General features: G+C 45.5%; 1 protein-coding gene across 2 annotated transcripts in view; it reads left to right on the forward strand.

The window, feature by feature from the left end:
* DHDDS (dehydrodolichyl diphosphate synthase) overlaps positions 1-13376 on the forward strand; it is a 29407-nt gene continuing 16031 nt past the window's right edge. The window contains exons 1-6 of one of the 2 annotated variants that reach the window (XM_004678650.2): positions 1-83; positions 556-671; positions 2965-3081; positions 5408-5550; positions 8344-8460; positions 9303-9404. In XM_004678650.2, coding sequence (XP_004678707.1) covers positions 609-671; positions 2965-3081; positions 5408-5550; positions 8344-8460; positions 9303-9404 — 542 coding nt within the window. In that variant the 5' untranslated portion in view covers positions 1-83; positions 556-608. Of the gene's footprint in view, positions 200-555; positions 672-2964; positions 3082-5407; positions 5551-8343; positions 8461-9302; positions 9405-13376 lie in introns of both variants that reach the window. The other variant, XM_012722515.1, reaches the window with a different exon arrangement.

Genomic DNA, 13376 nt, shown 5'->3' on the forward strand with positions numbered 1-13376 from the left:
CCACGTCGTGCGGAAGTGGGGGCCCGCTGGGGCAGTAAAAGGGTGCCGGACGCAGCCGATCCGGTGAAGGAGAGGAGACCGAGGTGACTGGGAGAGGCAGCATTGGGAGAGAAGGAGGGGGCAGTGGAAGTGACACATGAGGGGGTAATTAATTGGAAGACCACTGAGGTAGGCGGTATCGGGTGCGACATCTAAAGAGGTGAGTGACCCCGAGTGCAGAGTGGGAAACGTCCTGGGGGAAGAGGAGGAGGAAGCAGCGGAGAAGGGTCAATCTCTAGGCACCACGACGTGACAAGAAGCCTGTGTTGACGTTCAGAAGAGGTCGGTGTGTGTACTGAGGAAGGGGTGGGAGCAAGGTCCACTATGCCAGGAGAACCGAGGAAAGGCCTCTGCCCCCATCGTCCCATTGGCTTACATGCTGGGAGCTGAAAGATTAGTCGTAGACGCTTGCCTTTGGATGCTCTTGCTCGCTACCACAGTCGAGGTGATTCCCCAGAAATCACCGAAGCGGTCTGCAACCTCTGGTCTGGTGACACCTGATTCTTGCTTATCCAGGGTTACCTGGCTGGCGCCTTGTTCAGAGCTTATCTTCTGCTAGAGCAAGAATTATGTCATGGATCAAGGAAGGAGAGCTGACATTTTGGGAGTGGCTCTGTGCCAGCATCATAAAGGTGAGGAGAGACCCACAGCACCAGTTGGTGCTTTTCTGGTGACTACGGTAATCTTGTACCAAACTTATTAAACATGAGTAGCCCATTGAATGGAATTTAGTGATGCAACTAAAGAATCTTGGAATTGGGGGAGGTAGTTTCCAGGTCTGCCTCTTTGGCAGTTTATTGTCCTAACTTATGTTTTCTGGAAGTCCCAGAGTTGCTAATATTGTTTTTGCAGTATAAATTGTTAATGCAGTCTTGTAGAAACTGAAATTTGATTATGTCGAACTTTGATCTGTTGTCTTTTTGTTACTAACCTCTGAATTTAGATGAATAATTATCTTTCTTTGATGTGGCAGTAGAGCATATTGGTAGAGAGTTTGAGCTCTGGAGGCAGTCATCAGTTGAAAGCACCACACTATCATTCATTATCCCTTGATATGGTATTTTCTGTTTTTAAAGATTTATTTATTTATGCATACAGAACTGGGATACAAGCCAGAGGTGCAGGGGTGGTGAGAGGATTCACCGGAGACAGAGGGGAGCAGAAGAGGCTGATCAACAAAGAACATTGCTGAGGGGAGCAGTGGGTGGGTCAGGAGAGGTCTGCCACACCCTGTGGGTCACCTCCAGGGCTGGGCATAGAACTCGCCCTGAAGGGGATGTGGCAGCTTGCAGTGCTGCATCCTAACCTGTTACACCACCAGGGAGGGCCCCTGATATGTTTTGGGGTTTTTTTTTTTTTGGTTATTTTATATTTTTAAACATTCTTCATTTTGTGCATTTTTTCATCTCAGTTGTAATCCCCATGGGCTTCTCATCACCAATTCACCCGTGTGGCATCATCAGAATCCATTGCACTCTTCCCACCTCTGATATGGTATTTTCAAGGGTTAAGTGAAGTATACAGAAAAAACACCGAACAAAATGTCTCACATGTTAATTAGTATTATAGGAGCAGCTTTTCAGTCATTTGAAGACTGTGGTCACTCTATTTCCTACATGCCCTTTGCTTTCCCAAATATTCCATAGCTCTTTCTCTGGGAGTCACAGTGTCATTCAGCTTGGTTTTGTTTTTCTTTTCTTTCTTTTTTTTATAGATTTTTTATAGATTTTTCTGAGGTACAGGCCAGAGGTGCGGGGGAGTGAGAGGATTCACCAGAGGCAGAGTGGGGAGCAGAACAGGCCGATGTACTAAAATACACTGTTGAGGGGACCAGTGGGTGGGTCAGGAAGGGTCTGCCACTCCATGTGGGTCACTTCCCTGGCCAGGAATCCAACTTGTGCTGAAGTGGCTTCGGACAGCTTCACATTGCTGAGCTTTAACTCGTTGTGCCACCAGAGAGGGCCCTCGGTTTTGTTTTCAGCCACAGGTTGTCAAGCAGCAGGTAGCAATGAACTTACAAGGCAGCAAACCTTATACTTACCCACACACTCACACATCCAAATGCCAAGTGATCTCAAGCAGTTGGAAACGGACAATAATTCCACAGGGAGCCACTATAGACGTGTTGGGAAGAACATACTGGATGACTTGATTGAGACTTTTTTAGAAGACAGCGTGTGGGGGGTGCAAGTAGAAAATGTTGGGGAGGGTGGGGGAAGAAGCAGTGGAGTCCCTCCACAGAGGGAAAATGAAGTAAGGGGTGAATTTTAGATATTTTGCCCCCCTCCCCAATTTTTTTTTTCTGAAGTGGCTCCTGATATTTAAGTTTTTATAAAAATCCTGCTGTTAGACAACAAAATTAGAACAATCCTAGGCCCTAGCAAGAGCAGTTGGGTGGAACTAAGGAACCTTGTACCAAACTTGGGCATCTTTCACGTGGAGGGCGCCCTCTGCATCTTTCTACACTGTTACTCTCCTGCCTGTGCCTTCCAGAGGACGAGTGAAACCAAGGTAGTGGGGAAGAGTCTGGTTAACAATAAGTCTAAAAGCAACAGACCCCAGCTTGAATCTCCACTTTCCTGCTGCTTCATGGTGTGACTTGTGCAAGTCTCCTGACCTTTCAGAGATGCAGGATTTTTTTAACCTATGAAATGAAGATAATACTGTTTGTTTTACATGTTCATATGATAAAAATAAGTAAAGTGACATATAAGAAGTACAGTATAGTTCCTGGCATGCACTAAGTTTAGTGTTCAATAAACACATAAGTAAAAGTGCTTACTACCCATGTATTGAACTAAAAAGACATAATACCCAATGTCCTTCCTCAAGGCTTTTATTTTAGCTCAGTCCTTTCAGCATAAGGTGAGGTGTCTCCTTTGTCCTGGAGGATACATGGCCGCTCATCCCTTGTCTCCTTCACAGGCGGGGCCAATGCCCAAACACATTGCGTTTATAATGGATGGAAACCGCCGCTATGCCAGAAAGTGCCAAGTGGAACGGCAGGAGGGCCACTCACAGGGCTTCAACAAGCTGGCTGAGGTGGGTATGGGCAGCAGGACCCAAGGGGAAGAGTCTAGAGAATTGGATGGTGGCCAGCAGCCCAGGCCCTGAGTTTGTTGTGGTTTGTGAGTGTTGATGTTTGTTTATAGCTGCTTGTGTGTTTTATTATTGCTGACATCTCAGCATTAAAAAATTAAATACTAGAAGTAAGAACAAAATTGTCTCTTCTACCACCATAATAAATCAACAGTTGATAGTTTCCTGTGCCTTGTGCCAGTCTTTGTGATATGTCCTAATGTGACTTAGCATTGATGAAATTGCTAAAAGTGATAATCTTATTTTTACCTGACATTTTGGCAAGTATTTTTTTAGGTAGATAGATAGACTTTCTAACTGTATGTTTTAACTTTGACTTTATGACTTTGGAATATTTTATCATGCGGATGTGACATAATTTGTTTAGCTGCTCTATTGAACATTTATAAATAAACATTTATAAATAGTATTATTGCAGAATAAGTTCCCAGAAGTGCTATTTGTGATGCAAAGCAAAGGGTGACTACCCTTCCTGGTTTGCCTGAGGCCAGCTAGCTTCTCAAGACACAGGCCTTTCAGTGCTTAAACTGGGGAGAATGCCAGATAACCCAGGACATCACTGTAAGCAAAGGTCATGAACATCCTGTGCCTTTAATACATATTGCAAATTGGGAAACATTATATTTAACAGCAGAATGGAATTATGGCCCGCAGCCCCCACGTCTCAGCTCACTGGCACAAGAGCACAGTGCAATGGTGGGCAGTGATGTTCTTTGCCTTCAGGGCCTGTGGGTTTCTTTCCACAGGTGGAGAGCGATAGGCCTACTGAGGTTCTCTCTGCAGGGGTGGCTTTTAGGCTTGTTGACCCCAGCTGCTCTTCATGACTGGATCAGAGACAGTGTTGCCTTGTGCTTAGAAGCTGAAGCTCTGGAGTCCCTCAGAACTCGCTGCACTCCTACTCTGCCACTTCCTGGCTCTGTGACCTCCAGCGAGTTGTGTAGCTTCTCTTTGCCTCAGTGTCTTCACCTGTAAAATGGAGATAGTGATAGTCCCTACCTCAGGAGATTATTTGAGGATTAAACAAGGCAACACAGTGGAAAGCATTGGCACAGGACCGGGAGTAAAGTAAGTGCTCAAAGAACGAAGCTATTATTAGCAGATGTGTTGACTGACGTCAGTGGCGGGATCTTCGCCAACTGTGGTATCCCTGTGTAGAAGCTCTGTGGGGCCAGAACCCGCTCAGGTGTCAGCCACTCATTGGTAATTTTCCTGATGTAGCAGTGAGTCAGGGTGTGTCTGTGTGTATGTTACAAGATTAGCAAGGCAGCTGTTCTTCTCTATTCAGTGCTTCTGGATTTTCTTCAGTCCCCTACTTTTAACTCCCAGGCCCTCCATCTCAAAATTGTTCTCTCAGATCCATTTTGTTCTCCTTTAGACGTTGTGAGTTGGAATACTCTAAAGGATCAAGTTTGATTTTTACCTTTTTTTTTCCATTGAGGTAAAATTTCATAGTGAAATACACAGATTTTGAGTTTTTACAATGGCATTTATCTGTTTCCTCTCTAGAAGGTTCCCTAGTGTGCCTTTCTCGTCAAACCCTGAACCAACTTCTTCTCACTTGTCCAGGCAACCACTGTTCTGAATACATACACTGCAGATGAATTTTTGCTGTTCTAGAATTTCATATAAGGAATCCAGAGTGTAGCATTGTAGACTTTGACACATTTCTTCTACTCTCTATACCTGAGTTTTATGTAGGCTTGGAAAAAATGTCATTTTCAAGTGGTTGTTTGAAGAATTCATGAAATGTATGTGAAAACCCTTTGCAGACTGAAATTCTACACAGCTGTGCACTTGTTGCTTTTATTCCTATAATTCATCAACCTCTCAGTCTACAAAATAATGACATTATGCTGTGAGTAATAACACCTTGTAATTTTATATTATTTGTTAGTCACTTTGTGAGGTACGGATTTTGATCCCATTTTACCAGTAAGGAGCTTTAGGCCCAAAGAGATTGAATGATTTGCCTTCAGTCACATAGCAAGTGCATGATGGCGACAGGGACGGGAGCCTCGACTCTGGCTCTGGACAAAGAGCTCTTTCCAGAAGACCACAGCAGTGTCAGCATAGTAGCATTCTCTAAGTTAATGTTTTAGTTTCTCAAGTGATGGCTTTCTGTATATTTGGTTTATTAACCTGACAGAAGCGCTGGTGATATCCTAGTTTTAGGCTTTGGGGAGGAGGAAAGTCTGTCTCCTCCCTTCAGCATCGTATGGGAGTCGAGGCATCTCACTTCCCTGCCCGCTCTTCCTTGCACCCCTCTCAGACTCTGCGCTGGTGTTTGAACCTGGGCATCCTAGAGGTGACGGTCTACGCGTTCAGCATTGAGAACTTCAAACGCTCCAAGAGTGAGGTAGACGGGCTCATGGATCTGGCCCGGCAGAAGTTCACACGCTTGATGGAAGAACAGTAAGATGCTGACAGAGGGCAGAGCATGTTCTTCTACCACCTCCCTCATTCCCTGACCCTCAGCTTTCTCATGCGAGGCTTCTCACAGGAGCTCTGTAATCTTGTACTGATCTCATCGCAAGCTGATTTTTCTTGTTTTTTAAAAAAGATTTATTTATGCATGCAGGAACTGGGGTACAGGCCAGAGGTGTGGGGGTGAGAGGACTCACCAGAGACAGAGTGGGGAGCAGAACAGCAGATTGACGAAGTACACTGCTGAGGGGAGCAGCGGGCGGGTCAGGAGAGGTCTGCCGCGCCATGTGGGTCACTCCCTGGCCAGGGATAGAACTCGTGCTGCAGTGGCTGTGGTTAGCTTCATAGTGCTGGGCTTTAACCTGTTGCACCACCAGGGAGGGCCCCTGGTTTTCATTTTTTTTTCCAGTAGAACTATTTCACAGAATTTGAGGACAAGTACAGCCAGTCTTAAGGAAAACTAAAGTGAAGTTTTGAAATCCATTAGATATTTTCTCTTCACACACTTCCTTTGCTCTATGAACCAGATCTCTCTACTTCGAGAGAATGGCCCAGAATGAACCATATGCCTTCACTGGCCAACCAGTTTCTACCGTAGGGCTAATTAATGTGGCCAGGGGGATAGAGTGAAAGAAATGTTGAAAAAGTCATTTTCTGCTGTGCACTCATCCCTAAAGGTACTGTAGTCCCCGCATGTCTCCTGGATGATGCATAAAAGGCCTTTATGGGAAGCGTCAGACCCCGTCTTAGCTATAGCTTCAGTCAGACTCTTAGCGTCAGTTTAACTTCACTAGCACATCTCGACAGGTACGAAGAGGAAGTTGGTTGGATGGCTTCAAAGTGGAATTGGGTCGAGCTAGGACTGTTCATGGCTTCATTCTAGCTATTCACTGCCCAGCTTCTTCTCCTGTAGGACCAGGAAGATGATAAAGAGAGCCTCGCGCTCTAGCAGCACTGGGTCTAGAGTACTTCTGTCACTTCTGTCCCTGTGCAGATTGGTGTGACATTGAGTTCCCACACCAGGAGAAAGGTGGAGATGTGGGGCTCATTCCAGGTGTTCAGATTCTTCTGCACTTCACACGACTGTCACCTCTTCTAAGTGCTTATACTGTGTGCCAGGCCCTGGGCCTAACATGTATTTTATATTTTATCATGAGAACGATAATATTAGCCTAGTTATGGAAAGGAGGAAAGTAAAATCTGGGGAAGTCTGGGCATACACCTTGGGTCATACATCTATCAGGGAAGCAGGGGTAACTTGCATACTTGCATCTCTCTGACTCCAGAGCTGAGCTGTTGTCTTCTACTCTGCAGTCTCACAGTTCCCAAAAGATCAAAATGCATGTCCCTAAAGTTGCTGCTGAGATCGCTCTAATCTGCCAGTAATAATGGTCTTAGGTTATCATGAAGCCATGGATGGAGCAAGAAGAGATTCTAGCAGTGGTTTTCCAGCAACAGACAGAACCCCACAGTTCTGAGGAGTGGCTGTACAAGCAGGATGGAAATAGAACCCAGAGCAATTAGGATATAGGATACCGGTATGCATTTACCTATTTCACGCACTTGGTTTCTGTTTAAGATTTGGTTGGAAGAAATAGTTCTTTGGCTAAAAGAAAGTTGGAAAATCACTCGCCTTGTTCATTTTCATTTGTTGGAAGCTGAAGCCTTGCATTGAGAAGAGAAAGGCTTGCCCAGGGTCACATGGTAAACTGGTGGCAAAGCCAGGTCAGGAACCCAGGTCTCCTGACTGCCCACCAGGTCTCCTCTGCAGACTCGCCCAGGTCATGCCCCCGGGCTGAGAATGAGCATCTTCACATGCCTGCTCTCAGCACCAGCCACCCTGTGTGGTCAGGCAGCCAGTAAGTGGTCCCACTGGGACTTGAATCCAGGTAGTTTTCAAAGTTAGCCTTGATTTGAGTAGGTATTTGCCAGTAATTCCAGTGGGTTCTCAAAACTAGGTGATGAGATCTTGCTTTACTCTTGAGGAAATGTGCTGGAGAATAAATGTGTCTGGGACCTGCTGGACACCCAAACCCACAGTGATGGTACGCTCCTGTTTCCAGTGCTGGTCATTCCATTCGTCACAGCCTTTGCATTGAAACAGTTGGGTGATAGTGATTTCTAGCTCAGTGGATAGAGTTTGGGAGTGATACCCAGCTGCTGTGATTAAGGGGATAGACTCTGGAGCCAGATTTGTAGCATCAAATTCTGGCTTTCTACTCACAAGTGGCCTGATCTTGAGCAAATCACCTAGCCTCCCTGAGCCTTATTTTCTCCATCTATAAAGGGGGGTGATACCCAGTGTCTGGCTCTTAGTAAACTTGTAACTAACATTAGATGTCTCTATATGGCATTTAACCAGAAGAGACAGAAGGAACTAATAATACAGCTCCTGCCCTGAGGAGTTTATTCACTTGTCAAAGTGGGACAAACATACTACAGAACACATAACTTGCAACTCGCAGGTGTATTACACACGTGAGACTTTTCAGTGTGTGGCAAAGAGTTTGGGTTCTCAAATCAGACAGACCTGACAAGCATTTGATGGCTGCATGACCTTGGGCAATCCCCTCTGACTATGCTGAGGGAGCCTCGGTTTCCTGCAGTAAAGGGAGGAATGTAGGGAACTCTTCAGAGCTGTCGAGGAGACACATGGAGGAATACCTACAGGGCCGGGCCTGGCACACAGGAAGGCGCTCCCCACCTGCAGTGCAGTGCCTCTCGTGCTTGCTCTCTCCAGCTCAGCTGCTCTGTCCCAACCCCATTCTCTCCCCCAACCAGGGACAAACTGCAGAAGCACGGGGTGTGTATCCGCGTCCTGGGTGATCTCCATTTGCTGCCCTTGGATCTGCAGGAGCTGATTGCCCAAGCTGTGCGGGCCACCAAGAACTATAACAAGTAAGTTTTCAGGTTTCTTCTCGGGACCTGTGGCAATCTTTTACTCCATGCTAGCTTTAGGGAGACACAGTCTGTATTTGGTGTAAGAGGCTTGACAGAGAATGGGATGGGAATTGCAGTAGGCTTTCCAGAAATGCTTTTTCTGTCCTACCTTTAACCCATGGGTGGGATGAGTTATACAGACAGAGGGGAGCAGAGTTCAGTAACCAGACTGCATGACGTGTGACTCTGGAATATAATGTAGGTTTGGCAGTGGATTTACTTTTCCCCAAATTTCTTCCCTGTTCTCATTTGTGCAAATTTGCATCCTCTGAAAGCTGATTGGCAGTGGAAGAGAAGGTTAGGAGGGTAATAAGACTGATTTAATATTCATTGTGACCGAATCTAACACCATGTTTGTTTGTTTATTGAAGTTTTTTTTTTTTAAAGATTTATTTATTTATACAAACAGAACTGGGGTACAGGCCAGAGATGCAGTGATGGTAAGAGGATTCACCAGAGACAGAGTGGGGAGCAGAATAGACAGATCAATGAAGTACACTGCTGAGGGGAGTAGCAGGCGGGACAGGAGAGGTCTACCACGCCATGTGGGTCACCTCTGAGGCCAGGGATCGAACTCGCACTGAAGCAGCTGTGGCTAGCTTGCAGTGCTCTGTTCTAACCCATTGTGCCACCAGGGAGGGCCCATGTTGGAAAACACAAGAAATTCATAATCTTTCTTTTCAGAGGAACCCAGGTTAGCATTTTGGTACGGGCTTATTCTTCCAGGGAAGGTAGGGTGCTCCGTAACCCAGTTGCGACGCTGTCCTTAATCTGCCCCCTCATGGTTCTTGCCTTCTCAGGTGTTTTCTGAATGTCTGCTTCGCGTACACGTCCCGTCACGAGATCAGCAACGCCGTGAGGGAGATGGCTTGGGGAGTGGAACAAGGCCTGCTGGAGCCAAGGTAGCCCAGTTGTTCAGCCTGGTCACTGGTCAGGAGAACAGGAATGCGCCAAACAGTAAACTCCCTCCTATGTCATGTATTTGGGCCAGAAGTCAAATCAGAGGTGATGCAGAAAGATTGAAGTGGGGTCCCTTATACTTACAGAGTTAAAATATAACTTAGTATAGTTTACTTCAGATTTTCTCTGCATTCCTCACACACCAAGAAGCCTTGGAAAAATGCCAGAGCAGATAACAAAGATGTGGCATTCAACAAAACAATGCCCACTAGGGCCTTTGGCCACGTTCTTCTAAGAATGCTTTTTCAGAAATGCAGCTCATTGGCAGCTTCGGCCCTTAGGGCCTTCATGTAACAGTTTCATGAGAGGGTATTTTTCAAAAAGAAACTTGTTCATCATTAGCAGCATAGTAGAATGCTAATTATTAAAGAGCCCTCTGATGATTAGTGTAAACTTTGGTGATGATGGTATTAGTAAACCAAGAATAGCAATAGTTAAAATAATAGTAACACAAGGAACCCAGGTGATGTGTTGTGTCTGCATTTTACTGGGGATCATTAATCTCATGTGTCAGATGTTCAGTATCTTTTCTCGATCTTAGAAATAAGAAAACTGGGCCCTCCCTGGTGGCACAGCAGTTTAAAGTGCAGCAATTTGAAGCTGCCACAGCCACTGCAACACAAGTTCGATCCCCAGCCGGGAGATGACCTACATGGCGCAGCAGACCTCTCCTGACCCTCTGGCTGCTCCCCTCAGCAGTGTGTTTCAGTACATCTGCCTGTTCTGCTCCCCACTCTGGTGCATCCACTAACCCTCCCATACCTCTGGCTGGTACCCCAGTTCTGTATGCATAAATAATAAATCTTTAAGAAATAAAAAAAGAGGCCCTCCCTGGTGGCGCAGCGGGTTAAAGCACAGCACTGAGAATCTAAAAGCCGCTTCCGCATGAGTTCGATTCCCGCCCGCCCCGGAGGTGACCACATGGCGTGGCAGACCTCTCCTGACCCGCCCGCTGCTCCCCTCAGCAGTGTACTTCGTCCATCTGCCTGTTCTGCTCCCCACTCTGTCTCTGGTGAAGCCTCTCACCGCCCCTGAGCCTCTGGCCTGTACCTCAGTTCTGTATGCACGAATAAATAAATCTTAAAAAAAAAAAATAAAAAATAAAAAAAGAAAGAAAGAAGAAAACTGAGCTCAGCATTCAGGTGACTTTTGCAAGGTCGTTCCGTTGGTTGGTGCCAGAGCTGGAGCCCGTCTAACTGATTCCAGGGTGCTGGTCCTTTATTCGTTGGGTCATGGGGCACAGGAATTTTTCTGATTGCATTACTAACACTGATTTACTTGGGAAACAAAATTAAAAACCAAGACGATGCTCAGTCAAAATAGATTAAATAAGAAAAAGAGACTGTTGGAAAGGCTATTTTATGAATCCCTCTTTCCCACCCTCTGGGTGGTCTTTATCTGTGCAGTGTCACTTGTTCATTCAACAAATACATTTTTTAAAAAGATTTATTTATTTATGCATACAGAACTGGGGTCCAGACCAGAGGTGCAGGGGCAGTGAGAGTGAGGAGCAGGCTGACTGCTGAGGGGAGCAGCGGGTAGGTCAGGAGAGGTCTGCCACGCCATGTGGTCACCTCTGGGACAGGCGGGGATTGAACTTGTGCTGAAGTGGCTTTAGCTTCTTAGTGCTGTGCTTTAACCCACTGCGCCACCAGGGAGAACTCTCAACAAATACAATTTTTAAAGTGACAACTAAAGGCATGGCACATTGTTGTGCATTTGGCATGCAGTAGTAAGAAGAAAAATACTCCTTTCCTGTCCTTGTGGAGCTCCGGTAAGGGATGTTGACATTAATAAAGATTTTACAAGTGAGTATTAAATTATAATGGTGATAAATGCTGAAGACACAGTAGAAGAAGAATGTATATTAAGAGAGCTAGGCCTGGTGAGGAAGTCTCTCCCAAGGAAATAAGAGTGATCTAAGATGGGAGAATAAGCAGAAACTGCAGAAAGGCAGAGCTCGTGGAACTTGTTGGTTGCAGAAAACACTATGAGAATCATTCTGTTGGGTTGTTGGAAAAGTCATGATATATTTGGAAAACAGAAAAAATGCGTCCTGAGTTCTCCGCCAACCCAGGAGTAGAGAGAGTACCTTGGCACAGCTTGGATTATGGTGATGATGGCATAGATCCAACAGATTCTGCTGACTTTGGAGAAGTAGGTGCAGCTGAATGACCTGACTGAAATAGGTAGGAAGTGACTCTGGGAAAAGGATGTGTTAAGGGTGATGCGAGGGTTTTTGACTTAGGAAGTGAGGGGAGATTGTGCCCTTCGCTGGGCCAGGGAATGCTGCAAGCAGATGGTTAGAGGAAGAAGATGAGTTTGTTTTTGGATATACAGTAGATTATCAGGATATACAGTAGATTATCAGCAGAGATGTGCCACTGAGCAATAGGGCTGGAGATGTTAGCATGGAGACCCTCTGTGTATAGTCTGTAACTGAAGCAGAGAGGGTAGGTTAGAGGAAGCTGAGGGCCGTGGATGGAGTTTTGAGAAGTTCCCACGGGCGGGTTATTGGAGAATGAGCCTGAAGGTTAGAAAGCATGAATAACTAGAAAGGCAAGATGGCAAACAGGCTGCCACTGTTTCAGAAGGTGAGAAAAGAGATCTTGCTGGAGTGTGGAAGGGAGGGTCCCTGTTAGGAGCAACAGTGTCTGCAGCAGGCCAGTCAGGAGGTGGGGTGAAAATGAACTGTTGCAGGAGGTGAAGGGGAGCAGAGTAAGTGAGGCAGGCAGAGAGCTGAAATACATAAGTAGGTGAGGGCTACGTAAATGATGCAAGGTACTGGTAATTTTCTAGTTCTTGCGGGGATGCGGGTAGGGTGACTTCATAATTATGATACTACTGTATTTTACAGTTAATGTTTCATATAGACCTTTTTTAAAAGATTTTATTTATGCATAAAAGAGCTAGGGTACAGGCCAGAGGGGTGGGGGATGAGAGGGTTCACTAGAGACAAAATGGGAAGCAGAACAGGCAAATCAGTAAAATACACCATCAGTGGGTGGGTCAGGAGAGGTCTGTAGGCCATGTGGGTCAGCTCCCTGGCCGGGGATCAAACGGTGCTGCAGTTACCTTTGGATAGCTTCATAGTGTTGCACTTTTAACACCTTGCACCACCAGTAAGGCCCCATATAGTCCTTTTTAATGAATTCAATTGTACATTAAAAAAAATGACAAGAGACAAATATTTATGCTGGAAAGCAAGGAAGCTCTTTTTAGCAAGTAGATTTAACATGCATTCATGCCCGGGACTAGAACTCTGATCTTGACTCCTGGTCAGGATGCTTTATACTCATACCACATTGTAATAACCTCCGGCTACTATATCCTGCTTCTTGCTCAGCAAGATTTTCTCTGCCCTGCATGGTTCAATACTTCCTACATGGGGTTAGTCATGCAGGCATGGAGTGGGCTGGGCAGCGTCTCCAGGCCAAGGAAACTTTATCTCAACCCACGAGCTCATGGAGCTTGGTGTTCAGCTCACACTGGGCTAAGCAGGGCCTGAGACTGCTTTTTCCACCAGTCAACTGTAGACAAATCCGCATTTATTACAGAGAGTCGATGAGTTAATTACAGTTAGGCTCTGGAGTCTGAAATTATAAAAGAAGGAATTAGATTGATTATAAAGGACAGTTTATAACTCACTGATTTACCTTGCTGATCATTTGAACCCCTGTAACTTCTGTCTTCCTCTTAAAATAATAGTGATGATAATAATGATAATTACTAACATACTGTCAGGTATTTACTAGGTATTCCGTGTATGTTATTTTGTTTAATCACTAAACAGACCCTGGGAACTACTAGTTTTAATTCTCATTTTTCCTTTTTCTTTTTCTTTTATTTTTTTTTTAAAGATTTATTTATTTGTACATACAGAACTAGAGTACAGGCCAGAGGCTCAGGGGCGG

This window comes from Condylura cristata, unplaced genomic scaffold (assembly GCF_000260355.1).
Source record: "Condylura cristata isolate star-nosed mole 26May11 unplaced genomic scaffold, ConCri1.0 scaffold00008, whole genome shotgun sequence".
NCBI classification, from domain to species: domain Eukaryota; kingdom Metazoa; phylum Chordata; class Mammalia; order Eulipotyphla; family Talpidae; genus Condylura; species Condylura cristata.